Raw genomic sequence first — 26,079 nt, 5'->3', positions numbered from 1 at the left:
GAAGTCACATGTAGATCAGTTCACAAACATCCAATTAATAAAAGACTAGCACAGTCCTACCCCCTGGGAGCACCGTGAAGGTAAATACATTAATGACTGCAAGGCTCTCCAACTCTCCACTGAGGGGTCCACTTCAGAAATAAGACAGCTAGACACGACTAGTGAGTACCAAGGGTGCACCATTAACAACGCTGTTTCCAAATAGCCTATTGACTTCTCTAAAATGCTTCGCCTGTAGCAAGCTTTAGCAACAGAAGTACAAGCCACAAAGGATTTCATTTTTATTCTTAACTTCAGGGCAAAAATATGGAAAAAATTCTCCAAACCCTCATCACCAATGACAAATGATCAATCTGCACAAAGTAACTTCATAAATCACCATACAAAACGTGGCACGGCAGCTAATCTGGCTCAATTGCTTCTAAAACAAACCCAGAATTTTGAGTTTCTGCAAGTCACCAATTCATTACAGAAAATATTTCCTGCTTTCCAAAATGAGCAAGCTGTACAAGTAACAGAAGGTGCACACACAACGACAGATGAAATAGAGGGCAGTACAGTCCACAGATGCACAAGCTCCTCTCTGACTTCCTCTGCTACCTACCCTGCCTCACCCCAGCACCTCCATCCCCTTCTTGCCCAACACCATCCTCCCCTTCCAAAAACCGGAGCCAGCCCCCTGAGAAATAAAAGGCTAAATTACAACACTTCCTTCAACCCCACTCTTCCATTTATAATTCCACAGGGCTGGATTCAGCAGGGCTGTTTGCTGCTTTTGAGAGCAAGCATATCCTTTTTCTTCCAAGTGGTCTGGAACACCTTTGTCCTGTGGAAGAGAGCGCTATACAGAACAAGTCCACCACTGAATAAAAGGGAAGAAGAAAGGGCTCCCCAAACAGAGCAATAGAGAGGAAAGGGGGCTCATGTTGAGGTGACCTGCAGGTGCACTGCATATCAGCTACAGAAGCACAAGTCTGGGTAAACTAACATTCCAAAGTCCAAATTCATTTGAGCATTTTTGGTTCACCAAATATATTCTGCACAATCTCCCTTTCTTTAATTACACAAGACCACTAGGCACATTACATTTGCTTAGCATTTACCCAAAGTAATTTTAAACCATATCACGGTTCACATTCTGAAATGAGAACAGGTGTCATGGAGCTGCTCTGAGTGAAAAAAATTGATCTGGCAAAACCCCAGAACTCCCAACCAATGCACAAGGCAGCACGGTGGTGAGAGGCTGGTGAAAACAAATGAAATAGCTGTAATTCCATTCCTTCTCAACAACACACTGGCCTCTTCATGTGTGAAGAGAGACCTTCAATCATCTCTCTATCACACAAACACACCTGCAGTTTGCTATAACTGAAGAGATTGAGTCTCACACAGCCTGTTCACGTTTAGAATTTGGAACGCTGCATCTGTATTTAGCTTCTTCTCGTATCTGTCTGCTGGGAAAATCTTTAATCAAACACAAGATGTTTCAAAGGTAACCTCATACCACAAAGCCGCCTGCAAACCAACCAACAAGTCTGGGCAATGGCTGCCACCTACTGCTCGGGAAAGTAACTGCACTTACTAAAGGAAAAGGCAAGTTTCAGCAGCTCAAGCAACAATTTCTGTTTAAAGTTTTCTTCTATGCCCTCACAAACAACGCACTCAATCTTTTAACACAACGGAAAGAATTAATTCCAACAACGAAATAATATTTCCAGTACTTCATACTTATCCGCTTTACAGTTTCACACTATACAGAAAATAATCCCTTCAAAATGACCATCTATGCAGAAAAAGGGAGAAAAACCACTAAGGCACTGATCATATTGTGAAATCCCAGTCTCACAGTGAAATATCACAACAGAGGCAGGTCAGAAGCTTTCTGAAATATATTGCCAACATAACTCAAAAGATTTTGTAGCTTAATCTTACCATTCATAATATCATCTATTAATCTCTTTAATCTGCATAACGTCAAATATCCTTTTGTTTAGGAAACACTGCAAGTTTAGTCACAGATGGAGGAGTGAGCTTGCCAGCCCCTTGCCCTGTACAGACTAGAATTCCGCTTATACGAGGCAGCAGCACAAAGTCTTTTCCGTCAATGACCAGTTGGGCTGCCTGAGCACCTAGAGCATCACTAGCACTAACATGAGAGCTCCTATTCCCATCTATACAGATTTTAATTATGCCACACCTGTAAGAAAGAGAAGATACCCTGGGAGTTTATATAAATGAACTGCACATAGTTTACTATTTACAATCCTTCTTCTTCCACACACATGGTCTGAGACTGATTATTTTCCACTACAAAGATCATTAGCAGGATGACAGTGAGGAGATATCGGGTCTCAAACCCAGAAGCCCTCTTTTTTCTTCCAGCTAAAAAGAGATCCCTAGTAAATCTCTACATTAATTTCAGCAAAGTTGATCTCACAAATACCATAATTCAAAACAGCACTCCTGTTCACCTTCTTTTGCTTTCATTAAGGCATTTTGTTTTCTCTACATGTCAAATAGGAAACAGGGCATAAGGAAAGCCAAGACACCATGCGAATATACCCATTGTTACTTACTTCTCCTGTGATTGGATTGGTTCCATATTTCTTTATCCAAGGAACAATGCTCCTGAAAAGAGAAGGGATAAAATAATAAGTGACAAGCATCATCAGAAACCTCTGTTGATGGGCATGATTACTTTTGCCAACTTGCTAAGACCAAATGATGGTCACACAGCTGTAACCAGTTCAATACCACAAAAATAAAGCTAAGTACAGACAGTAACTTACAGTATGTCAAAGACTGTCCCATCTGGTGTGCAAACTGGGTATTCAAATGGCTGCAGAGACAAACTAGGGAAAAAAAGTACACATTCTTTTTAGCAAAATCAGCTGGAAATCATGATGACTGAAGCAAATTACATTTTGCTGATTGACTTGCACGTTAAAGCAACGAAAATACTGAGTGACTGCCAATACCCACTACCTGATTCTACATAAATCAGGTTAACAACAAACCCATGAAGGGAACTGGTGCAGTTCAGTAATGTGTAGCTGCCAGCACTCACAGCCATAGAGCCATGGGGATGCTGTAATACTCTCCAGCCCACTTCCACTGACGTGTTGGGCCCCACCAACAAAAAAAAAGATGGTTTAAGCAGAAACACTTGCTGTCTTTGCACTTAAAGGGACGAGGGAGTAACTGGCATTCATATTCAGCATCCTCTACAGATGCTCCATAAATCAGCCAGCTTTTAGCCAAGCAGCAATAGTTCGTAGATGAACTATTCAATTTACAAGAGGATTTCCAACCCACCTCTAACAACTCCTCTCTTTCACTCCAGCACTTCAAGCAGTAAACTCTGAACATAAAAATTTAACATAAATATTGCTTCAATCTACCCAATCACTGCCTCAGGAAGACGAGTGACTGACAAAGCATATTCTGAGCAATGAAAGGTAGGTTCAAGCTCCAATTATGCAAATTTGAAAGACTGAAACATACATAATAATTGTTCTGAATTATTTTATCACCTGTGTCTTCTTTAGCCATCAGCTGCAAACTCTTCAGACACTAATCATGGAAAGTATAGACATTGTTTTAGTTCTTATCGAATTTTTTCTTGCTGCATTACTATCATAGCAGGCACAAGCCAACGAATAGAACTACCTCAGAAGAACATGTCTTCAGTAATAGTTCAATGACAACAGCCTGATAAATAGATCTGTCAGTTAATAACGATAATGCGTATTTCGTCTTACCTGCAGTGATCAAATGACAAACGTCTAAAATTAGTTCGTGGAAGGTCTGTTGATGAGGAAAAAAAAAACCAAACCCAAAACAATAAAACAGAATTGTAATAAATACACAGTGAATGCTCCATCCCTGGCAATGTTCAAGGCCAGGCTGGACAGAGTCTTGGGCAACATGGTCTAGCTGCCCAAGATTCCCTGTCCATGGCAGGGGGTTGGAATTACATGATCTTAAGGTCCTTTCCAACCCCAACCAGTCTATGATTCTAAGGTAAAAACTAAATATTTGAAAGTTAGATTTTGCCACATACATGGTGGCAATTTACTGATAACAAGGATAAATACACTAAATTTGCATTAATAATAATACTTGGACAGGGCTTTGAGCAATCTGCTCTAGGGGAAGGTGTCCCTGCCTGTGGAAGGGGGCTGGAACTAGATGAGCTTTAAGGTCCCTTCCAACCCAAACCAGTTTGTGATTCTATAAACTGTAACTAAAATCGGGTTTCTCCTGCAGAGCACAAGTACAATCCTCAAGTAAAGTTACACAATCGGAAAAGCATCAAAACAGAGCTCTGACAGAGCGACAGCACCGAGTTTGATGGTTAACACACAAGCTCTGCCTTACCAGTGGGCACACAACTCGGTGAAGGCCGGGACAGCTCATCTGGGCATTAACTCGAACTTCTGCCCGTTTTCACGCTGACGAGCACCACTAACTCAGGTGCCCGGCGGCGCGGAGGCCGGGCCGGGGCAGCCCCGCCGCAGCCCGGGACGCTCTGCTCCGCTCAAGGAGGTCACCTCAGCCCCCCACCCGCCCGGGACGGGGGCCCCCTCGCGCCTTTACCTGCTTTCTTGCCCCCGTAGAACTGCGTGTACTCCGCGCACGTGATGTACCTGCCGAGAGAGCGGGGTCAGTCACGGGCACCCCCACCCCGCCGGGGGCACCCTCTCCCCGGGGCCATCCCCACTCACATCTTATCCTTCTGGTGCTGCCGCTTCCCCATGGCGGCGGCTCAGCGCGGGGCCTCGGCCCAGGCCCCCCGCGGACGCGACTCCCCGCTCCCCGCCGAGCCCCCGCTGCGCCCGGACGATTGCGGCTGCTGCGCCCTTCCGGTGCCGGTGCGGCGGCGAGAGGCCGCGCCGCGGAAACACGGGCGGTGAGCGGCGTTCCGGGCCGGGCCGGCCTGAGGAGGCGGGAAGCGCGGGAGCGCTGATGGGAGCGGAGCGCCCAGGCTGCAGGTCACAGCACCACATAAAGGCGTGTGCGGCCGCCCGCCGGTGGGACGGCGAGCCTGTGCCCCAGTACTTGGCAACCGGCTAAATCTTTCAGTTTTTGCTGCAGCTCCGGTTGGGTCCTCCCTCGCCGGTGCCAGGTAGGGACGCCGGGGAAGCCCTGGGGGAGTTCTGGCGGATGTGTTCTGCCCAGGCGAGCAGTGAGAATGGCTGATCCCTGCCGTGACCCTTCTCGTTTCCCCATCCAAACCATTAACTAATAAAAGCAACTGTCCCCACTCCCACACTGAAAGTGCTCCTCGTTGGTTTTGTGCAGGCTTCCTTTGATAATGTAATACAGGGTTCATAGCCCTTGTCTGAAAAAAGAAGGTGCTGAATGTAAGCAGAAAATGCTACAATATAAAAGTTAAGAAAAATGTTCAACCTAATTTAAATACATTTTCTTGCATGGAATTTAAAATCGTAATATTCCTGGCCTGTCAGGCGGGGACAGAGCCTCTCAAGAAAAAACAGGTAGAAAGCTTCTAGTGTCTAACATGGAGATGATCCTTCATAAAGTATTCCAGCACCTCCTGGAAGACTTAATCACAAAGGATTTTCTTTCTCTTAGCTAGTTACCTTTACATCCTATTAAAAAGCATTCATTACAAGACTGGCATGAACAGCACAGGGCTGAACAGACGATAGCCAGAATCCAAACATTTAGCAGGAGGAAACAGGCACCTGGCTCATAGGTTTCACTTATCAAACACTTATAAAACTATCCACATTTTGTTCTTTCCTCATTAAAGCACCAACTGGCAGCTGCCTGCACAGAACAGTCGAGAGCCCAAATCCATGGAAGCCGACAGCCAGACTCCTACCAGCAGCATCAAGCTTTGCACGAGACCCACCTTTTCCCCAGAATGTGGTATGGATCTCTTGTTTTGATAATTTCAGTGGGTTCCGTTCCATTCTATGAGGAATACGATACCTGTTGCCATGAGTGTAGGCTGAATCACAGCACTACCATGACTGGTTGTCACAGTACTATCAAACTTTTTGGACTAGAGGTCAGGTGAACTCAATGGCTGTCTGTATCATTTTCATTTTCCCCACCAGGCACATGCAGAATGAAGCTGTGCTCTCATTACATCTCCCACTGCTTGTTGAAAAGTCACTGATGCCATACTGAGGAACAGCTGCTAAGTCAGTTGTTTTTATTGCTCTTCAAGACACTTCAGTTGATGTGCACAACATCGCTGTACAAAGTAATCAGGTGTCCATTGGTCTGGCAGTTGAATACAGGAGGCAACAAAACTCTCCAAGTGTGGGATTTGCTGCTTTAAAGAACACATTCCTCCCTCTAGGATCAAGGCAACCATGTAACTGCAGAGCTGCCTCTCTGAGGTCAGTTCCCTTCAGCCAAAGACCACAGCAGCACAGCTAATCCTTGTCCTGGCTGAGGGTGAAGGATAGTGTGTTTCTGCTAGAAGTTTAGGGGAGAAATTGCCCTTTCACAAGAGTTTAAATACACTTACTCATTTCTATACTAATTTTCTTACTCAAAACCATCTCAAAGTAAGGCAATAAATTGAGGCACACCTGAATAGTTAGGTCCTGGAAAGAACCAACACATACACTCGCTTCTTTCCCAGCACCATGCATACTTTGGGAAAGAAAACAAGTTAATTAATGTGGTTGCAGTGGAATTCCAAAACCACTCCACAAGTGAGCTGCTGGCAGGCCAACAGCACTGTTATCACAAAATGCCACACAAGGAACATGGTCGTAACTGCATGAAGCTCACTTCTTGTTGCAGCATCAATCACTTTGGCAGTGGTCAGGGGAGCCCATTTTGCTTTGTGTCGCCTGAGATAATGAACACTCCTACAAAGCTCCTGCTCCTCCAGCTGAGATGTGGCTCCAAGAGAAAATGTTGTAGCTGTCCAGGGATATCACAAGTACTTGTCTGATCACGGTCTCAGAGGAAAGATCACCCAGACAGTATTATTTATTTCTAGACGCATTAACATGATTCAGTCTGTGATGACATTTCTGGAGATGCTTGTGCCCTTTGTAATAATTCAAGACTTATGTTTTTGCTGTTTGTTTTTTAAACCAACGCAATGTTCATTTATTTTTGTACTTACAAAAAGAGTCACCCCATTGTATCCCTCTCCCTCCCCCCAAAATGCCTTTTACAAACATTTAAAAATTAAAAACCAGATGATGACATGTTAATTTGGTAGAATTATTTTGAAACATAGCTTTTGTAATTAGAGTTAAATTTCCTACAAGATGACTTTGTAGAGACAGCCTGATTATCGGCCAAATAAAATTCCATATTACAAGTTAGCAAATTCTAGTACAAAAATAGTCCATGTGTTAGAACAGCCTCTTATTATTATATTCACAGGAAAGAGTCTATTGGCTGCATAATACCTTAATATTTATGAAATTTCTTTTTACGTGGCTCATTCATCTAATTTAATATAGTGTTGAGCCTCAATAAATCCTCAGGCAAAAAACCCTAAACAGGGTTAAATATGCTGTTCAGTGTACTCTGAAGTACTGTGCTTTTCACAGGACATCCAAGAAACCCCACAAACAGTTCTCAGCTAGTTTTGATATTAAAATGAGATCCAGATCCAAAAGGACCCCCCTGAAGTACATATCCATGACTTTCCATAGAAACAGAGGCCACAGCTTTGATGGTTTCACTTGGGAAATGGTCTAGCTCATCCACTCATCATTTTCACAAATCCACCTGTGATCTTCTTTAAAAACTAAAGCAGGTCACTCCTGGGACCCCTACGGCACTGCCCTCTTCAGGAGTGTCCCTACTGACCGGGCTCTTGCTCCTCTTCTGTCTCTGGTTAATGCTGTTCAGCAGTTTCTCTCGGACCAGGCCCCACAGGGAAAATCTGAGGAAATGCTACTTGTCTCTCAAGATGTCTAGCTGCTCTTGATATTCTGTGAAAAGCCTCTGGAAACGGAGGTTCTGTCCAATTACAGGAAGAAGCTCTTTCAATAGTTCTCTCTTTCGTAAACCCTGCACAAAAACCACAAAAGCATCCTCAGAATGTGTTACTTGATAACATGAACATATTCCATAGAGCTGTTTAAGATTCATGCCCTTTTTCCTGCCTGGAGAGAGCACTGTATTTTATGTTCTTACTCTGCTTACATGATCCTAAAACAAAAACTGTCTTTACATTTATACACTCATGAAGCTGCTGCAGCCTCTGATGTTCCAGAATTTCCTACTGAGAAGGGAAGACATTTCATTGGCCTGTCACTATTTCAAAGTTGCTGTGTGAAGAATGCAAAGACCCAAACATGCAACTCTGCTCCATCTGCCTGAAACTCAAGATAGCACCAGAGCTCAAACTGTGGCAATAAACATTTGTCTATGGTTTCACATGAAATAAATACAAGTGCAATGGGAAGAAGCCTGCATATGAGATGAGAGCAGAGTATGGAAAGAGTTCCGGAGTCAGCAAAAATCATGTGATTGCTTTTTTGCCACTAAGTTTAATCATATTTTAAGTTCTATTGTCTGTCCATGTCCTGTAATTTTCATGGGAAACTCTTCCTCATTGTTTTGTTTAACTGTTATCAGGACTTACCATAACTGTTGATTCCCACTGACTTCCAGCTGAGTAATGGACTGGACCCAGTAAATCCTTGCATAATTCTCGCAAACGATATTCAAACCCTGAATAGTATCAGAAATAAAATCACATTCAGAAGCATTTCACTACATAAAACCACTCCACAATGTAATTGACAGCATTCAGGAAAGAGTTACAAGTATCTAGAATAAAATAAAGCCAAAAACATTGATTTCTGAAAGAATGCTTTTTTCTTCTAACAGCAAATCTTTGGAAAGATAAGATCATTTGTAAAGGATTTATTTTAGAATTCCGAAGGGCTTTATTTTAGGTGCTCAAAACAAAAGCCACTACTAAAGATCATCTACAATAGGGAGAAAAACTGTAGTAGTTACTCCAGTTTGTTTTAAGAGCTGCCCTGATCTCAACCTCACTCCCCCCTCCCTCATAAAGATACCAGCTTTTAAAAAAGCAAACCAAAAAACATTAGAAAACTTCCACAGCCAGAGAACTAATACAAAAGAGATATCACAAGAGCTGGAAAGCCACAAGATGAAAACCGGTGAAAGGGGAAAGTTGTTAGGTTGCATTTCATGGTAATATATGAATTTGGAAAAAATGGAGTCCGTAGTGAAGAAAACAAAAAATCCTTCTGATACATTAAAATATTACTAAACTAGAAGAGATCTCTCAAACCTTTAGCAAAAGATCTTATAGCAAAAATAAAATTAACCAAATTAATATGCATGAGTTAAAAAAAAGGTAAGATAAAACCTTTAATAAAACCACACAGAGTTTCCAGGCCAGCTTTATTCACCCAAAAATCAGAGGGAAGAATTTCCTTTGTAAGGAACCAAGTCATCAGTTCAAGAGTAACTTGACAATCAAGGAATAATAGATTGAATATTTTAATGGATTAGAATTCGCTAAATGTTGAAATCATCATAGGAATAAAGGGTCGATAATAGGATGTGCAATTTTCAAATTTAGCAGACCTAGGATAGCAATACACGTGCGGCAAAGCAGAATGTGCAGTGACATCCAGTGTATACACACATGCAAAGCAGTGACATTTGCGCAGTGCAAGATGAACCCTGCACACACAATAGAGACTCCTAATTAATGAAGACTTTAAAAACTATAACTGTCTCTTCCATATATGTATGACCCAAGATGAACATTTTAATTTCAACTGGGGAATCACACACAGTTCATCAAGCTCTTTTGTTAAATACGGTAGGGGTCAAAAGGCAAGAATTAATGACTTCAATTTTAATTCTGCCAACACCTATTAGGTGGCCTAACATGAACCATTTAGCTCCCCTCTGTGTTAAATGATTATGCATGGTGAGGAATAAGGCTGAATTAATACAATGGGAACTACTAAATCTGGAATGCTGGCAAGTGGAGACACAACAGAGATCTTTAGAATCCAAGAAGTATAAAGTCAGTTGGTTAACCTTATTTAATATAACAGCATAGAAATATAATGTATTCAAATATAAAATAGACACAAGTACTTTTCTTGCGGCTTTCTTTCCTCACAGGATTTAACCTGTGGAGCTCACCAGTACATTGAAATTTCACAATGTAAGAAACCAGTATAAAGTGCAAGTAACACAAGCAAGTTCTCTGCAGTTTTATGTGCTCTGGTACAAAGTGTCAGAGACCAAGCAACTCTTCCATTTCACATCAGGCAGCAATCATAAGTTAGCTGAGTAATGTTACATATTTTACAAGGTGCTGCTAGTTCCTCTGAAACATCTGTAGTTGCTGCCAGATAATACATACCATGCCTGACAGACACCTGGACTTTTCTTACAATGCAATTCCTACTGCTGAAGTCCACAGATGGCACTGTTTCCCCAGACCATGATCTGTTCACAGTGTGCCAAAATAGCATTCCTGAGTACTGAGCACTGCAGGAAACAAATGCACTTCAGCAGCTTGTTTTGTTTTTAAGCAAACATTGAGTCCAGAAGCCAAGTGCTGAAAGGAGAACGTTAAGTGCAATCATACATATACATGACATGAATAAAGTGTTTCTTAAGTCTCACCTTCATTAACTAGGTACCGTGCATAGATAAGGAGCCAGTGGCGATATTCGTGACTGGATTGTAAGATAAGTGCTGCTGCGATCTGGTTCTCCAGGTATGCAAGCGTTGTTTCTTGTTGCACTAAATGAGGCATGGAGAACAATCTTGCAGCTTGCCTTCCTGAACTACAAACCAAAAAAATTAACATACAGCCATAAAATCAGATACTAGTTTAAGAAATAGATGTTTTTGCAGCACAAGCTATTCTACGCTTATCTTTCAGAGGCATCTAGTGCTTCCAGAGTTCAAGCTTTTAATGACAAAGGCAGCACTTCATAGCAAACTGCCTTCCCCCCCCCCCACTGGATCATTTACAAGTATCAAGGTCCATGGAGGGTGTTCTGCCTCCTGTTCTTTTCCTCTTCCTTGCATCTGTCTTCTCTTTAAAAACACATGGTTATCAGCAACCAAGTATTGCCATAAGAAGGCTAATTTGAAAAAAAGTAACCAATTATTTCATTTTTGAAAACAAAAAAGCTAATTTTTCAGTCTGATATTTTCTCATTCTCAAAAAGAGAATGCTGTTTGTTTGGATTTCAAATATTTCTCCCAGTTAATTCCCCTCCCCCTCCAAGAGAACAGCAATCAAATCATACAACTCTCTACAGTTTCTCTCACTAAAAAAAATAACCTCTGATGTGAAGGACAGAAAGAGCACAGAAATCTGCCTGGGAAATCAAATTCAAATCCAGGTGAGGATAGGCTATTAAATTACCTACAGGAGTCTGCTCTGGCTCACAGAGCTCTGGTATTTTCAGATGTTAAAAATATGCATTAGATGACTAACCACACAACTTTCTCAGACTTCACTAAATAGATCCCTTGAGGACAACTGAACCACTCAAAATTTGTAGGCCTACTCCAGAAAGCTGGTAAACTAAAAATTGAAATGTAAACCAAAATCAGTTTGGCTAAACAGAATACCTTACCCATCCAATAAAGAGGAGCCTTAAAATGATTAGGTTTAGAGCATGCTTTCCTGCCCCCCAAGCAATCTCAAAATAACATTAAGATACAGACTCTAAATGTGCAAAGGTTTCAAAAAAAACCCCAACACTGTATGAGCTTCTGGTAGTTTCAGAGCCATAAGCATCTTAAAAATTAACTCACTAATTCAAATACATGAATAAATAATAGGGAAAGAGAGACAAACATGCTGATCAAATGAAGCAAGTAAGTGCATACTTTGACGTTCGTCCCTGTATTACAGCTAAAGGCCCAGAACACAGCATGGCTTCTTGGGATGGTAAACTATTCCTGAAGTCTGCACATTGTGCTAGAGAGTCCTGTTTGTCAGAAACAAGATTCCTGAAAAAAAGCAAACAAACAAAACCCAAGTTTGAGGAGAGCATGCAGTGGTACCAGGGGATCCAGAGAGCAGGCAGTGCTATCAGGGGATCCAGCTCTGTTCTGACTCAAATCCCGATTTGTATTTTCACAGATAACAAAAAAAATATCACTGAGGTGCTCAGGAATTCCATGGATCCCAACTGTTCCAACTCCATGTCCAAATTCTGCTTGTGCTGTCATGGAAATGTCCCTCCCACCGACAACATTAATTGTGTAATACAATTTAGCACTAGTTTTGAAGGCAATGAACTTTCTACTTGTCATTTTACATCTATTAAGAAGTCATGCCCCAGAACAAAGTCTGGAGTAAGCACAGGTAATGACTTTAACAACTTGATTTTGCTTCATGTCAGGTCCCCACACCCACCAGACAAGTCCTCACAGATCACAGGCATTGACAATCTTTCCCATACATTACAGCTATTCCTTCCTATGGAGGGAGTTGACAGTTACAGCTGGCATTTCCACACCTAATCGAGGGTATCATTTTCACTGGTTTGAGATGCCAAGAGAATCAGTGGCTCAAACCAATGCTAAGTTTAGATCTCCAGACAGCTCAGAGGTAAAATGGCACAAATATTTAAAATACCCTTTACTGCTTTATCATGTTTCAATTTGTATGATGACTAAAGGGATTGCTCTTTTCTATATTTCCAAAGCTGTGGTGCAGACAAAGAAATTACAGCAAATTCAGAGTTATGGCTGAGAGCCTTTCCTCTGCTCCTTATTGACGAGAATTTCTGTGTAGTTTCTCAGTTTATCTAAAGAACAAATAAGGTGTTTTTTCCTTTTCCAGAGCATTCACATCAAGTAGTGACTGATTTCAATTATTCTAAGGAGAAGCTGAAACAATAAGCCCTTTCATAAAGCATGCTCATTACGTTAAGTGCACCTATTACATTAAGACTGAAGAATGGGGTTTTTTTCCCCTTGTAGAAAGACAACAAAGAATCTGTTTTTGAAAGACAGTGTAAATAATTTAACCATGGCGATTTTTTAATGGGAACTTATGCCTTGACAGAAGAGAATCCATGGAGAAAGCCTACCTGATACCCAGTAAGGCACAGATTCTTACGTAGCCTTTCCTTGTGTTTAGGACCTCAGTAATGACTCTTCATAGGAATTCTCTGAGCTATAATGATTTCTTCCCTCCTCCCCAACCTGACTTACAATCTTCATAAAACTTTTCAGTCTTGGAGATAGAGCTCTCTTCAAACTTGGCTTGTCATCAGATACAATAAAAAGAATTCAGGGAGTGATAGGGACTGACAAAATCATTGCCAGCTGCTCAATAGATTAAACTGACGTACATCAGCAAAAGTATATATAGGTGTATGTAAAAGAGTATGTACTGTGTAGGAAAGAGTGATAATGCTCAGAGTAACTTTCTAATTTTTTTCATGTTACTTTAAACATACCAAATCTTAAAAATATAAAGAAGTCTAGACATGCAATAGTGAACCAAAGCAAAACTAAGTCTGGTGTGTGATCCTACTCAGACTAAACCTTCAAAATATGGAGTGAAACAGAATACACATCAGTTCAGCTAAGTTGTAACAGCAGGAAATAATACATAACTTACCATGTAGAAAGAGAAGGATTAAAACAATATGCCTTTCCATCAGACATGCTCATTACAGGTATACCGTGCTGAGTCAACAAGATCTGAGAGACAGTTGCATCACTTCCTACAAGTCAAATCAGACCAAAGGATTTCTTTTGGAGTCTTGCGTAACTTTCGTAACAGTAAAAAATGCTATCCACCATTAATTATCAGTCATAGCAACCGACAGAAAAAGCTTCAATGTTATTCTCAAGCACTGATAGCAAGGTTGAGACACAAGACCATGATGGTAAGCACCAGGCTCAGTGCAATAGCATTAAAATCACACTTTTGCAAAATACATTATCAATCTCGATGCTGCAATTTATACAGAACATGGGTGTTATTGGAGATGTTCTCCATATCTAGGGGCAATCTCCAGCAATTCTGCCAGGTCTTCTGTAACCCAAGAAGCCTTTATCTTTCTTTTTCCCATTAAGTTAAAATTCTAAACCCCAGCATACTTACAAAAGTGTACTCTCTAAGCGTAAGTGGGATCGCTGGATCCTCACATTTCCCAGCATATTCCAGGCCCAGGGTTTGTGCATGTAACTTCTAACAAATACCTTTGCAAACTAAGTAGTTTGAATTAGTGCTTTATGGATGAAAGCTAAAATAAGAAGCCAGTATGCTCCAAGATACTGCTTTTTTTGATAATTTGTGTTGTGCCAGATACTTGCAATGATTGGAACTGAAGATTTTGAAATAATGAATCAGAAGATAATCAGTTGCAGTTCATTGTTAAAGTAATAAACATGCAAAGTACACAGTGAGAAATTGTTGTAATAGCAGATTTACATTAAATATTTTGTGATCTTCACAACACTGGATTTTCATATTCAGAAGCAAGTCAGAATATAATAAACTACAGAATCTTGTACAAGGCTGTTACAAGTACAAGAACATGTACATGTTGCCAGTGATTCCCCTTCATTACACAATAATGGAGGAAAATTATTTGTTTAGGCTTTTCAGATTTCGTAAAATTCCAGCAGATTCATAAATGGCACTAAATAGTACAGGTGGGCTCAAAGGTTGGTAACTAAATGACCCATTTTATTACCTGAAAATATTGTTTGCAAAGACTCATCTCTAACAATGACTGTCTGCTTGTGAACATCCCTGGAAAAGACAAAAGGGCAAGTCTGCAGTTTACAAACAACTGAAAGCTCCAAAATCATTTAACACACAGACACACACACACTTCTTCAGCATTCATGACAAAGTGGGGTTTTGGGGGGAGTTTGTTTGGGCTTTTTTTCTTCATTGCTTCAACAAAATTATTTTGGCAAACTCAAACCCCTTAAGGCAAGACAGAAGTCAATAGCAGAGAATAACTTTTATGGCTCTTTATCAGGAAACCTCATTACAGCTAAGCAAACACTAAGGAACCAAATAACTCCTTTAGGAGCTCTGACTTGCATGAGACATTAGATTAAATTCAACAACTGTAAACGAGTTACTGCAGTTTTTATCTTGGTATCTTGAAGATGGCTCGAGTACTTCTAACTCTGAAACTCATGTACTTTATTGGCTAAATATGACTGAATTTGGAAGTATCCATATTTCTCCTTTTCCCTCTCCTTAATCTAGTCCCTATTCATGGCAAGTCTGCCCTAGGGAGGCTGTTTACACTAGTAACTTCTAGCTGATCTTTATCTTCCTTCTGGAACCAAAATCAATATCATGGACTGTCCTACAACAGAGAAGAATCAAGATTCAAATCCTGCCCAGTTAACTTTTCATGTTATATCCAAAAGTAGTCTTGTGGTCAGACCTGATGTGGTTTAAGCCTCAGTTTCAACAGCAATGCATGGACACAACTGATCAGAGTTACTACAGAAATCAGCCCAGCCAGCTGCTGCAGCCTAACACGGTACTTACCAAACAGAGAGTGTAGCAGCAGTGGTGAGAGCCATGACGTAAGAACCTGTGCAATGTAGGGTGGAAATGGGTGTATTCAATATAATAGGAGGAAGAAGGCGACGACCACAAGCTGAAAATACCGACAATGTTCGTTTCTCACAGGCTACACTTACAATCTCACTGAAAGAAAGAAAGAAAAAAAGAATAAAACCACCACATTTTGTCAAATTCAAGTAGCATGAAACCAGACTGATTTCTTAAGTTATCATACAACTTGGGCTAATTCCCAGCTCTTAAACTGATTATAATGTTGATCATCTAAGGAGACAGGCAAGAGAAGGTTTGCAGGTAGAGACAGTATCTTTTATTAGACCAAGGGGCATACTTGTAAAGATTTTGAGTATACACAAGCTCTTCTTCAGGCCTGTACTTGTATTTAGCTTTAAAATCATCATCTTTTTCAGACTTGGTCATGGCTCTAGCTTAAACTCTGAGGTTGAACTAAGCAAAGTTGAGAAAAATGAAGGGAAAAAATAGCAAAAGACTCAGGAAAATACTTTTATGTTACAAAACATCCCATTTCAAATTTTTCATTTTTAGTAGCTAAGTTAATCAACTTTAATGAAGAAATATAAACGAGAAATGTAAATATACAGGAAAATAGTTGTAACTGGCTAATGAGAATTCAGGATGCTTTAAGATAGAATTAATACTTGGAGTGAAACTGGTCTAAAGACTAAAAGCAGTATATATTTTTATCCGCAACACATTTATTATGAAAGATTGTGTAAGATTCACAATGGGGAGTGATAAAACCAGCAAATAGCAGTAGTCAACAGAAATAAGTCAGAATCCCTACAAAAATCTTCACAGGGTAACAGTTTCAGAGCATCAATGCATTAGACCAGGTTAGCTGGAAGAGAAATATGGTGTCTTGAGCCAAGCACGAAGAATCACAAAAATCCCTAAAAGAAGTGATCCAGTTAATCAACTTTTCTAAATAAGTAGATAAAAATATCTTTAAAGCCTGTATTTATTTGTAAATATATGAGTTTAGGCATAACTAACTTTCTGTAAAGTATACTTCTGTACCCTTAGAAATGTTTTCTGGCCTTCAGGACCATCTTCCACAATATACTCTTACCAGCTTCCTGCTGCAGTGAGAATTCGACTCGTGAGGACCGTCTCCCATTCCTTTCCTTCTCGATTACACTTTAACCTGCTCAACTTTGAACCTCCCACTGTGGTTATTTCATTCTCCACTTCAAGGTACATTGATGGATCTGAACATACCTGAAATACAAAAAAAACCCAAACCTTTTGGAATAGGAAAAGAGCTACTCAAAAAACTATCATTAGATCCAAAACAATCATAGAATCATGGAATCGACTAGGTTGGAAAAGACCTTTAAGATCAAGTCCAACCTTTACCCCAGCACTGCCAAGTCCACCACTAAACCACGTCACTAAGGGTCTCATCTACACGATTTTTGAACACTTCCACAGACGGTGATTCCACCACTGCCCTGGGCAGCCTGTTCCAATGCCTGATCACCCTCTTGGTGAAGAAATTTTTCCTAACAGCCAATCTAAACCTTCCTTGGCACAGCTTGAGTCTGTTGCCTCTTGTTCTATCACTTGTTACTTGGGAAGAGAGACCAACCACCTCCTCTCTCCATCCCCCTTTCAGGTAGTTGTAGAGAGCAATAAGGTCTACCCTGAGCCTTCTCCAGACTAAACCACCTCAGTTCCCTCAACTGCTCCTCACAGGTTTGGTTCTCTAGACCCTTCATTGCCCTGCTCTGGAACCGCCCAGCACCTCAATGTCTGTCTTGTAGTGAGGGGCCCAGAACTGAACACAGTGTTCAAGATATGGCATCACCAGTGCTGAGCAGAAGGCATGATCACCTCCCTAGTCCTGCTGGCTGGACCTGGCACTGAGCCTTGTTGCACATCATACAACTGACCCTGGCCCATTGATGCAGCCTGTCCAGATCCCTCTGGAGAGCGTTCCTGCCCTCCAGCAGATCAACACTTCCACCCAGCTTGGTGCTGTCTGCAAGTTTACTGAGGGTGCATTTGATCCCCTCATCCAGATCATCAATGAAGATGTTAAACACCACTGGCCCTAATACAGAGTCATGAGGGACACCACTAGTGACCAGTCACCAACTACATGCGACACCATTTACCACCACTCTTTGGGCTATGCCATCCAGCCAGTTTTTAAACCAGTGAAGAATAAACCTACCGAGGCCATGAGCAGCCAGTTTCTCGAAGAGTATGCTGTAGGAGGCAGTGTCAAATGCTGGACTAAACTCCAAATAGACAATGTCTACAGCCTTTCCCTCATCAACCAGTGGGTCACCTTGCCACAGAAGACGATCAGGTTGGTCAAGCAGGACCTGCCCTTCATGAACCCGTGCTGACTAGGCTTGATCCCCCCCATTTTCCTGGGTGATCTCACTTAGGATGGTCTGCTCCATGACCTTCCCTGGCACTGAGGCCAGGCTGACAAGCCTGTAGTTCCCAGGGTCTTCCTTCCTGCCCTTTTTGTAGAGACATCACGTTGGCGAACCTCCAATCCTCTGGGACCTGCCCACTAGACCAGGACTACTGGTAGATGATTGAGAGTGGCTTAGCAAGATCCTCTGCCAGCTCCTTCAGCACTCTTTGGTGGAAACCATCTGGCCCCATAGACTTGTGTATGTCTAAGTGGAGCAGGAGGTCACTAACTGTTTCTTCCTGAATCAACTCCTTACCTCTCTCATCCAGCTCAGGGGACTGAGTACCCTGAGGATGGCTGGTCTGACTATTAAAGACTGAGGCAAAGGCAGCATTAAGTACCTCACAGCCTTTTCCTCATCCTTGGTCTATAGGTTTCCCCTAGCACCCAGTAAAGGATGGAGGTTCTCCTTGGCCCTCCTTTTATTGCTAATATAATAAAAAATATTTTTACAAATATCTTTTATAGCAGTGGCCAGAGTAAGTTCCAGCTGTGTCTTTGCCTTTCTAATTTTCTCCCTGCATAACCTAACCACATTCTTGTACTCCTCATGAGTCAACAGTTCCATCTTCCACAGGTTCTCTTCCTTTGTTTCTTCAGTTCCAGCACTACCTCCCTGTTCAGCCAGACTGGTCTCTTCCCCACCGGTTCTATTTTTGGCACACAGGGACTGCCTGCTCCTGTGCGTTGAAGATGTCACTCTTAAAGAGTGTCTAGCCTTCCTGGACCCCTTTGTCCTTCAGTAATGTTTCCCAAGGGATTCTCCCAACCAGTGTCCTAAACAGGCCAAAGTCAGCCCTCCAGAAGTCTAACGCTGTCTTTAAGAACAGATTTAAGTATGGCATTCTCTGTTTAAAGTGGCTTCAAAAGGTACTGTGGTACTTCAAAAGAAGCAAACCTCTAAATATCAGTCTTGGCTAGAATACAAATAATTCTTTGTATTCAGAGCATAAGAATAAAGAAAGGTTGTGCTAGTCTGTGCTTCCTAATTAAGGGCACCAGATCAAGTCTAGATGTGCCCAGTCTCCCTGCAGTCTTGCAATTAGAAACACACTACCACAACCTAAACAGGCAGAATAATTATTTCATAAATGCCTCAAGTAATACTATTTGCCAGTCTCTTCAGTTGCAGAGCCCCTCCAGAGAGCTCTCTCTTGATTTTCCGCTTCAGCAGTGTACTACCAACACAACTGTAACAACAGTGCAGCAGTGACTCCCATTGCAGACTCTGATCTTTACGACACACTTTGGTTAACCAGGAGGAGCGAACGATGAACCAGAAGTATTCCTCTTTGAAATTTTGCTAGTTCAGAAGTGTCTTATTTTTATCTGATTTGCCATTAACATATTCTTAGAAGCTGACACATACCATCTTGCTTGAACAAATACACATATTCAAACGTTAATTTAACAAAGGATCTGAACAATTAAGGATATTTTTAAAAGCAGGTTATTTTAAGTATTAAGCTTTTTCCCCTTATAGTCCACTTACTTGCAAAGTAAACGATTTCTGTGGGATTGGGGTTGGCAGTTTAAGTGCTAATGCTGGTGCAGAGATGCAAGCAGCATCCTTCTCAGAGGCCAGTGTAGCTGGGGACTGGAAAAAGAAATTGCAAAAGTAATTTTTTCCATTAAAAAAGGTTAAACCAAAGATATTCTGTATTACAGACTGATTTGAAAGATTTTTTTTTAATTCAAATAATGCCAATTGCAAATATTAATCTTTTCCCAATTATTTGTATAAATACAAGTTTTTTCATATAGCTTCTAAGAATTAAAAAAACCAAAATAAAACTAGATGTGGTGGGGTTTTTTACGTCCCCCATCCCCTTTTCAGCTTCAACTAATTAATGAGCATTCTGCTATATTGCATGGAAAAGCTAAGCTCCAAATACTGAAAACAGAGGGATCTATATGCCCTAAAATGATGGAAACTCTAATGCAACTTTCTACTTCACATTTCTAAGGAAATGTATAACCATTTATGTCATTATATCCAACTCACACTCTTGTGCTTGGGCCACTCTCCATCAAATAACAACAAAACCTGATGGCATTGCATTTTATTCTATACAGTCATTTGGCAAGCTATCACTACTTAGCATGTTGGTACCACTTCCTAAGTAGCTGCATATTTACATAAAGGATGGACACATTTGCCACAACATGTGCATCTGCTTTTTTAAATCTTAAATTTCAATAAGAGTTAAGTTTAAAGGCAAGGAAGAGGAATGGCTAAAAATTCTGAGGGATTGATACAACTTGTGTCTCCCTGACTTGTTAGAACAAGTCAACATGGTACTGACTTTATCAAATGAACATTGAAAGCCACAATTAATCTTATTTATTTCACCTGAACAGTTAAAGTTACTGGTACAAGTCTAGAGTCTTTTCGAGGCCTTCCTTTTTTCTTCTTTTCTACTGTTTCTCCCTCAAGTTCCAGTTTCCGTTTGGGTGCACTGAGTGGTTTAGCAGCTGGAATCTTCTCTTCGCTGTCACTGCTGCTCTCCAGAATATCCTTGGGCTTATTGTCTTTAATTAAATTCTGATCCTTCAGTCTGAGCAAGTAAAAAAAATATATTTCATGTTTTGTATAACCTATTCTAAAAGCTGCCACATACCCTATGTACTGCATTCTTGCAGATAAGCAGATAAATTCTTAGCTTGCTTTGAGTGTATTTCAAAATGCACAAAGGCAAGAGGAGGAAGCCAAAAAGGCTTGGCAAATCCTCTGCAAAAGCACAATGTGCAATATATATGTAAGCTGATCAGGCATATTCTCTCCTTTAGAAAAAAAAAAATAATCAACCTAGCAGTTAGCTACTGAATAAAGCTGCAAATAACTTCATTTTAGCATTCAGTTCCAATTACAATCAGATCTCTTCCCCTGGGTTGATACAAATAATTCAGCTCTCTGTAAGATGCAAAGTAGTTTGTCTTTTTCTCTCCAATGGACATTACACTTTCTGCTTACTCATGCAGAACTTCATTTGTCATTCTGATGTCTATCCCCAAAAGTTAGAATCATAAAATGCTTAGGGTTGGAAAGGACCTTAAGATCAGTTGTCCTATTCAGTTCTGACGACTGTAAGATCATATCTGTAAACCATATAAATGACCTCACTGCTCCATTTTCCATTTCAGGAATACAATATAACTAAAGAAGGCAAAGTACAAATCCCTGTGAAATCTTTTGTTAACCATTACACCCTAAAATACATCACCCTCTTCCCATTCCCTCCAATAACTGGTTATTAACTCACTACAATGTTTTGCCACATTTATTCCATAAACACTCAGCTTCCTAGAAATATCTTGCACAATCCAAACCTTTTTTCTTTCCATTTGAATTATACCAAACAATACACTTCTATCCATACTTTACTGACACATTAGAAGCAATTATGAGAGTAATTTAGCACAGCATTTCTTCTGCATCGTATGGTTAAACCCTTTGGCATAAAAATATTGAGGTGTTTAGGAAAAACACCTTTTATTGATAACAAGTTGGGGAATCACATACTACTTTCTCAAGACTGCTATTGTTATTATTGTTTGTCCTGGTGAAGGAGGAATACTTAGGCCATAACACACTGTGTCACAAGACAAAGGCTGCCTTTTTTTTTGTTTTAAATCATGTGGATCCAGACCCAAACCCCCTTAAAATCAGTGTCTTCTCTGCATGCCTTCAAGGCATAAAACTGAAACACAACTGCAGTTATGATGATTCTAAGCTGTCTGCAGACATATATGGTAATTTACCTTGAAGTAAATCTCACTCTTGTACAGAGATGCAGGCTGGCTATTTTTGTCTTCTAAAGAGCACAGATGCATGCAGCCACACAGAGGCACACACACACAGCCTCTTGTAACAAGCGTTTTAACTCGGAATATTTGAAGAATCTGCTTGATCCCAAATGTCAGAGACAAATGTACAATGGGATAACGCCAGCAAAGAATTTACCTATTTGCAGCTGTTCTCTTCCAATTGTGGAAGAGACCCAAGACAATTTCTAGAGTGCCAGTACCATGACATCTACACCACAGAGAATCAGTGTTTTAACTCTCTACATTACTACCCCCCACCGGCCTCCTCAGCTAGGTCTTACCTGTCCACAACAGTCTGATTTGTATTTGTTACAACAGCAGTCCCTGAGGTGGCTTTGGATCGTTCTGTAAATCTAGAATCAAATGCTTTCATAGGTTCAATCTTGGATGGAGTTGTCAACACAGAGGAAGATGATGCAGGAGGAGCAGTTGAAGCAGAGGTAGCATTTACACTGTCAATAAAAGTGACAGGAAAACAAGGATTGTAAGAAATCTAGTACTGGTAATCTGCATTGCTCGTAACTAGCTAGCATTCATTAAACTGGCTAGAAACCATATTGAAAATCTTTCATTCAAGTACACACATGAATTATTATGTACTTTTTCCTCTTTTATGCATCAGTATCTCTCAGGCTTTGTCTGCTCTCAAAAGCTGCTTATGTACATCTCAGAGCTAAGAGCTTCATGTGGCCGCATAGATATATCTAGATTACAAGACCCTAATTCATTCATTATGTATTTTTAATTCAGGAATGAAATTACACTTTCAGCTGGTACTTATATACCCAAAGGGAAAGGATCACTATTTTACATGATGTCTGGGCTTTCCAGTCTTACCCTTTGTTCAGGTTACCAAATACTTTCCATCACAAGATTATATTCCACTGTTTATCAATCAAGCAGTTTGGGCTGGAACAATTCATGCCAGATTTTGATTTTGTTAATGAAGAATCCAAAATAATTATTAGGTGCTTCCAAGCATAACTTTAAGGCAAAGGAATGTGTTTTCCCCACAGTAAAGCATTCCAGGGATCTGTTATTTGAATAGCTGTTTACTTTAGAGATTTTTCAATTCATTCAGAGAATGAACGGCAAGAAAGAATGTCTTTAAGATAACTGATGGTTGTACTAAAAAGCTGATAGAATTCCAATTTCCAAAGAAAAGGAGACTTAATAGTTTAATCTGTCAATCATTTCTCACAGTCTACCCACTCGTTTTTTAATCTGTGGCCAATTTCAACTAAATGTGATGGAGTGGTAGAGGTTTCAATGACATTGTGCTCTTTGAAATGCTATAAAAATACACTGCGGAGGAGAGACCAAGTCAGTGTTACCACTAAGGGAAAAGCAAGTAAAATTAATTAGTCAGACAGGCACACTGGCCAATCAGCATATGTGCACTGACAAGTCAATGCCACTGTGCTCTGATGAGGTTGTTATACAGGAAAGAAGCGCTACCATGTTTGAAAAGAGGAGATCTACAATCCAGAATTTGACAGAAGACAAGCTTCCTTATTTCCACTGCTGGAAAACCTTCTATTGTTTACTAATAGCAACCCAGTAATCTATAAGCAAGTCAATTTGTTAGAGCATTAGCAATCAACTGCTTACCTCACTGCACTGAAGTTCATTTCCAGAACTATGCACACCGATTTATTCATTACTGATTTATCACTATTTAAAGTAACCAAATACTAATAATACCTGGATGTTTTCAGGAATGTCAGATTCTTGAAGTTTTACAGTAAGGAAACCTCTTTAATAATTGCTTGATTACAGAACTGTAAACAAGAATTAAACTAAACCGAGTCATGTAAGTGAAAAACAAAACTGCAAATACTGACCCATCTTTATTGGCTGCATCATCTGTTGGTTTTATACTGGCTGCTGTTGGCTCTACAGAAGGCTTTGAAGTATTAAGGGAATTTGCTGCGTTAGAATCTAATGACATGAGCTGCTGGTTACTTTGAGAAGACATCATCGAGCCACACAGAGATCCAGATATTGGGATACTATTGAAAAACGCTGTAGAAAAATCCCTAAGCAAAAAACAAACAAAGGTATTTCTCGAAAACACTTTTAAAATAATTGAAAAATAATAGTTTTAACTATTTATTCCATTCTTCTGTTTTCCACGTGTGGATACTCATATACAACCTAAATAAACCACCAATGCCTAACTTTCCAGAGTTGTTTCTCACATACAAAGGACACTAAAGCCACTATTAATGTAGATAGGAGCCTGCAATACATTAGAGTATTGTTCACTCACCTATAAGGGTAGATAAGGAGAACTCGCCTTATCTATTAGAACTGAGATCTTATAGCTAAGAGAACACAGGTCAAAACTATATTCTGTAAACACACACAAGGTATTTCCAGCAAGTGCTTTAAGATGCCGTGTGATTCAAGTAAGTCAGAATTGTGAGTTTGAATCAGAATAAAGAGAACAAAGATAAAAAGGTGAAGAAGGATTTAAAAGATGACTTCTAAACATACCCAGTGTCCAGCTGAGCTATGCAGAGAGGTGTGATCCTTCTCCGACCATCTGCTGTCCGTGTTTCAACTTGTTTTTTTAAGAGATTCTGTTGGGAAATATATTTCACTGTCATATCTGATAAATAGGAAATGCTTTTTTCTTTTAGTTTTTTCCAACTGACAAGAACTGGTGTATTAGGATGAAAGATGTTCCTCCACTAAGAATATATTAACACAGGTTATTTTCCATATTGTCTTTGAACCATACTATTACTGCATAAATAGAATCAATCTGCATTTTTATTGATATAAGTGCATTTTAATACCACAACTTTTTTTTGACCAATAGTAGGTGGCTTTTAAGAAGTTCATAGAGTACAAAGTACAATAGAATTCTGATTACTGCTCTCAGGCTGTAACACAATATACATTGCTTTTAATTTAAACACACACATTTCCAATCCTGGATCTATCCATCTGTAGAAAAGGCATTTGTGGAGAATGTAATCTGCTCTCCACACTAGAGACAAGTTCAAAACATTCTCATCTGTGTGCATTGAATCCTTCATTAGAAGTTGTGTTCTATGTTTAGGAGAGAATTAAATAATGCTTTCAACCGCCTTCATTGAGAAACTGAAGCACAGTTCTACAGTTTGACTGTTACTAGCTACCTTTGGTTTCCTTTCTGCACACCCATTTTTAGTACCCATGACGGAAGTATCCACAAACCTTTTTCCACATAATGTTACTTCTGCTTAAAAGCATTTTAACTTTTCAACAAGTCCCAGTAATGTCAACTGGACCATTCATGGGTTGAAAGGTGCCATTCAACACATACAAGGAAGCAGAAGCTGGTTTTATCCTAAGCAGTTTGATTATAATAACAATCAAACTGCTTAGTACTTTACACTATAAAGTGACTACCCAAGAACACTTACCTTCCTAATGTCCTCTAAACTCTCCCCATTAACCATGCTTGCCACTTTGGGAGCCGCTGTTGCAGTCCCAGATGCTTCCCTAATCGACGCGTTCTTCTGCTCCACCTGCTGCTGTTGCTGTCTCTGTTGGTACTTGAGCATCTCTGGATTCTCAATAATGGTGGTAGACAACTGAGCTTCAGTCATTATAGCTAGGCTTTTGCCATAGGTGGACTGATGAATGTTGCTCTGCGGGCATTAAACGTAGCACACACAAAGAGTAACTACGACGGTGTTCCTGGGTACAGCGCTTAAACCACAACAGACTGCTAGCATGACGTCACTGATGATGATGCGATAATCATACACATCTAATGGAATCCATAAAATGCAAATGCCCTCTTTATCATTTATACACTACATTTATATTTTAAACACTACTTTATATTTTCAGCTAACACTAAATCAATACACAAAATAATTGGAATTCAAAGCTTTAGTTGCTAATAGCAATGAGAGGAAAAAACAGCCAACAGCAATCAGTTTAAAAAGACTTGAATACATGCAAGTCAAAGAGTAATTTTAAAGTGTTTTGAAGCACCCACTCCTTGTTTCCTTGGCCAAATAATTACTTCAACTGTATAATGATGTGTAAGCAGGTGATGTTTTCCAAATAGACTTTCTTTCCAGAATAGAAACTAGTACCACAAATTCATTTCTTGACTACTCTTTATTAATGATTTGTAAAATAGACAAGAACACATTTTTCTGTAATATGGAAATCAGTCACTACATACTTCTATAAATAGTTCAGTATTTTAATTGCATCAATACATCCCTTAAATATGATC

The 26,079-nt window shown here is 40.1% G+C and overlaps 2 protein-coding genes and 1 long non-coding RNA gene across 10 annotated transcripts in view; 1 reads left to right on the top strand and 2 right to left on the bottom strand.

Annotated features, from left to right (window-relative positions):
* The window catches only part of PPIL2 (peptidylprolyl isomerase like 2), a 71,563-nt gene extending 66,705 nt beyond the window's left edge, over positions 1 to 4,858 (bottom strand). For both annotated transcript variants that reach the window (XM_030500908.1, XM_030500909.1), the window contains exons 1-5: positions 4,728 to 4,858; positions 4,600 to 4,649; positions 3,762 to 3,807; positions 2,790 to 2,852; positions 2,577 to 2,628 (exon numbers count right to left, since the gene is read on the bottom strand). In XM_030500908.1, coding sequence (XP_030356768.1) covers positions 2,577 to 2,628; positions 2,790 to 2,852; positions 3,762 to 3,807; positions 4,600 to 4,649; positions 4,728 to 4,759 — 243 coding nt within the window. In that variant the 5' untranslated portion in view covers positions 4,760 to 4,858. The remainder of the gene's footprint in view (positions 1 to 2,576; positions 2,629 to 2,789; positions 2,853 to 3,761; positions 3,808 to 4,599; positions 4,650 to 4,727) is intronic.
* Positions 1,012 to 23,683, top strand: LOC115614280. The gene is made up of 3 exons (XR_003993672.1): positions 1,012 to 1,021; positions 10,876 to 11,372; positions 23,278 to 23,683. It is a non-coding gene; the product is annotated as an uncharacterized LOC115614280 (long non-coding RNA).
* The window catches only part of LOC115614278 (protein HIRA), a 38,000-nt gene continuing 18,872 nt past the window's right edge, over positions 6,952 to 26,079 (bottom strand). For 3 of the 7 annotated variants that reach the window (XM_030500903.1, XM_030500904.1, XM_030500901.1), the window contains 14 exons: positions 25,250 to 25,477; positions 24,333 to 24,418; positions 23,678 to 23,872; positions 22,115 to 22,285; positions 20,359 to 20,563; positions 19,498 to 19,602; positions 16,644 to 16,792; positions 15,518 to 15,679; positions 14,685 to 14,755; positions 13,613 to 13,718; positions 11,866 to 11,988; positions 10,642 to 10,805; positions 8,600 to 8,688; positions 6,952 to 8,022 (listed from right to left, as the gene is read on the bottom strand). In XM_030500903.1, the coding sequence (XP_030356763.1) occupies positions 7,906 to 8,022; positions 8,600 to 8,688; positions 10,642 to 10,805; positions 11,866 to 11,988; positions 13,613 to 13,718; positions 14,685 to 14,755; positions 15,518 to 15,679; positions 16,644 to 16,792; positions 19,498 to 19,602; positions 20,359 to 20,563; positions 22,115 to 22,285; positions 23,678 to 23,872; positions 24,333 to 24,418; positions 25,250 to 25,477 (1,971 nt within the window). In that variant the 3' untranslated portion in view covers positions 6,952 to 7,905. Of the gene's footprint in view, positions 8,023 to 8,599; positions 8,689 to 10,641; positions 10,806 to 11,865; positions 11,989 to 13,430; positions 13,509 to 13,591; positions 13,719 to 14,684; positions 14,756 to 15,517; positions 15,680 to 16,643; positions 16,793 to 19,497; positions 19,603 to 20,358; positions 20,564 to 22,114; positions 22,286 to 23,677; positions 23,873 to 24,332; positions 24,419 to 25,249; positions 25,478 to 26,079 lie in introns of those variants that run through there. The other 4 variants (XM_030500905.1, XM_030500902.1, XM_030500906.1 and 1 more) reach the window with 3 other exon arrangements.

The sequence above is a fragment of the Strigops habroptila genome, chromosome 11, assembly GCF_004027225.2.
Source record: "Strigops habroptila isolate Jane chromosome 11, bStrHab1.2.pri, whole genome shotgun sequence".
Taxonomy (NCBI): Eukaryota; Metazoa; Chordata; class Aves; order Psittaciformes; family Psittacidae; genus Strigops; species Strigops habroptila.
This window is presented reverse-complemented; position numbering and strand designations above follow the sequence as displayed.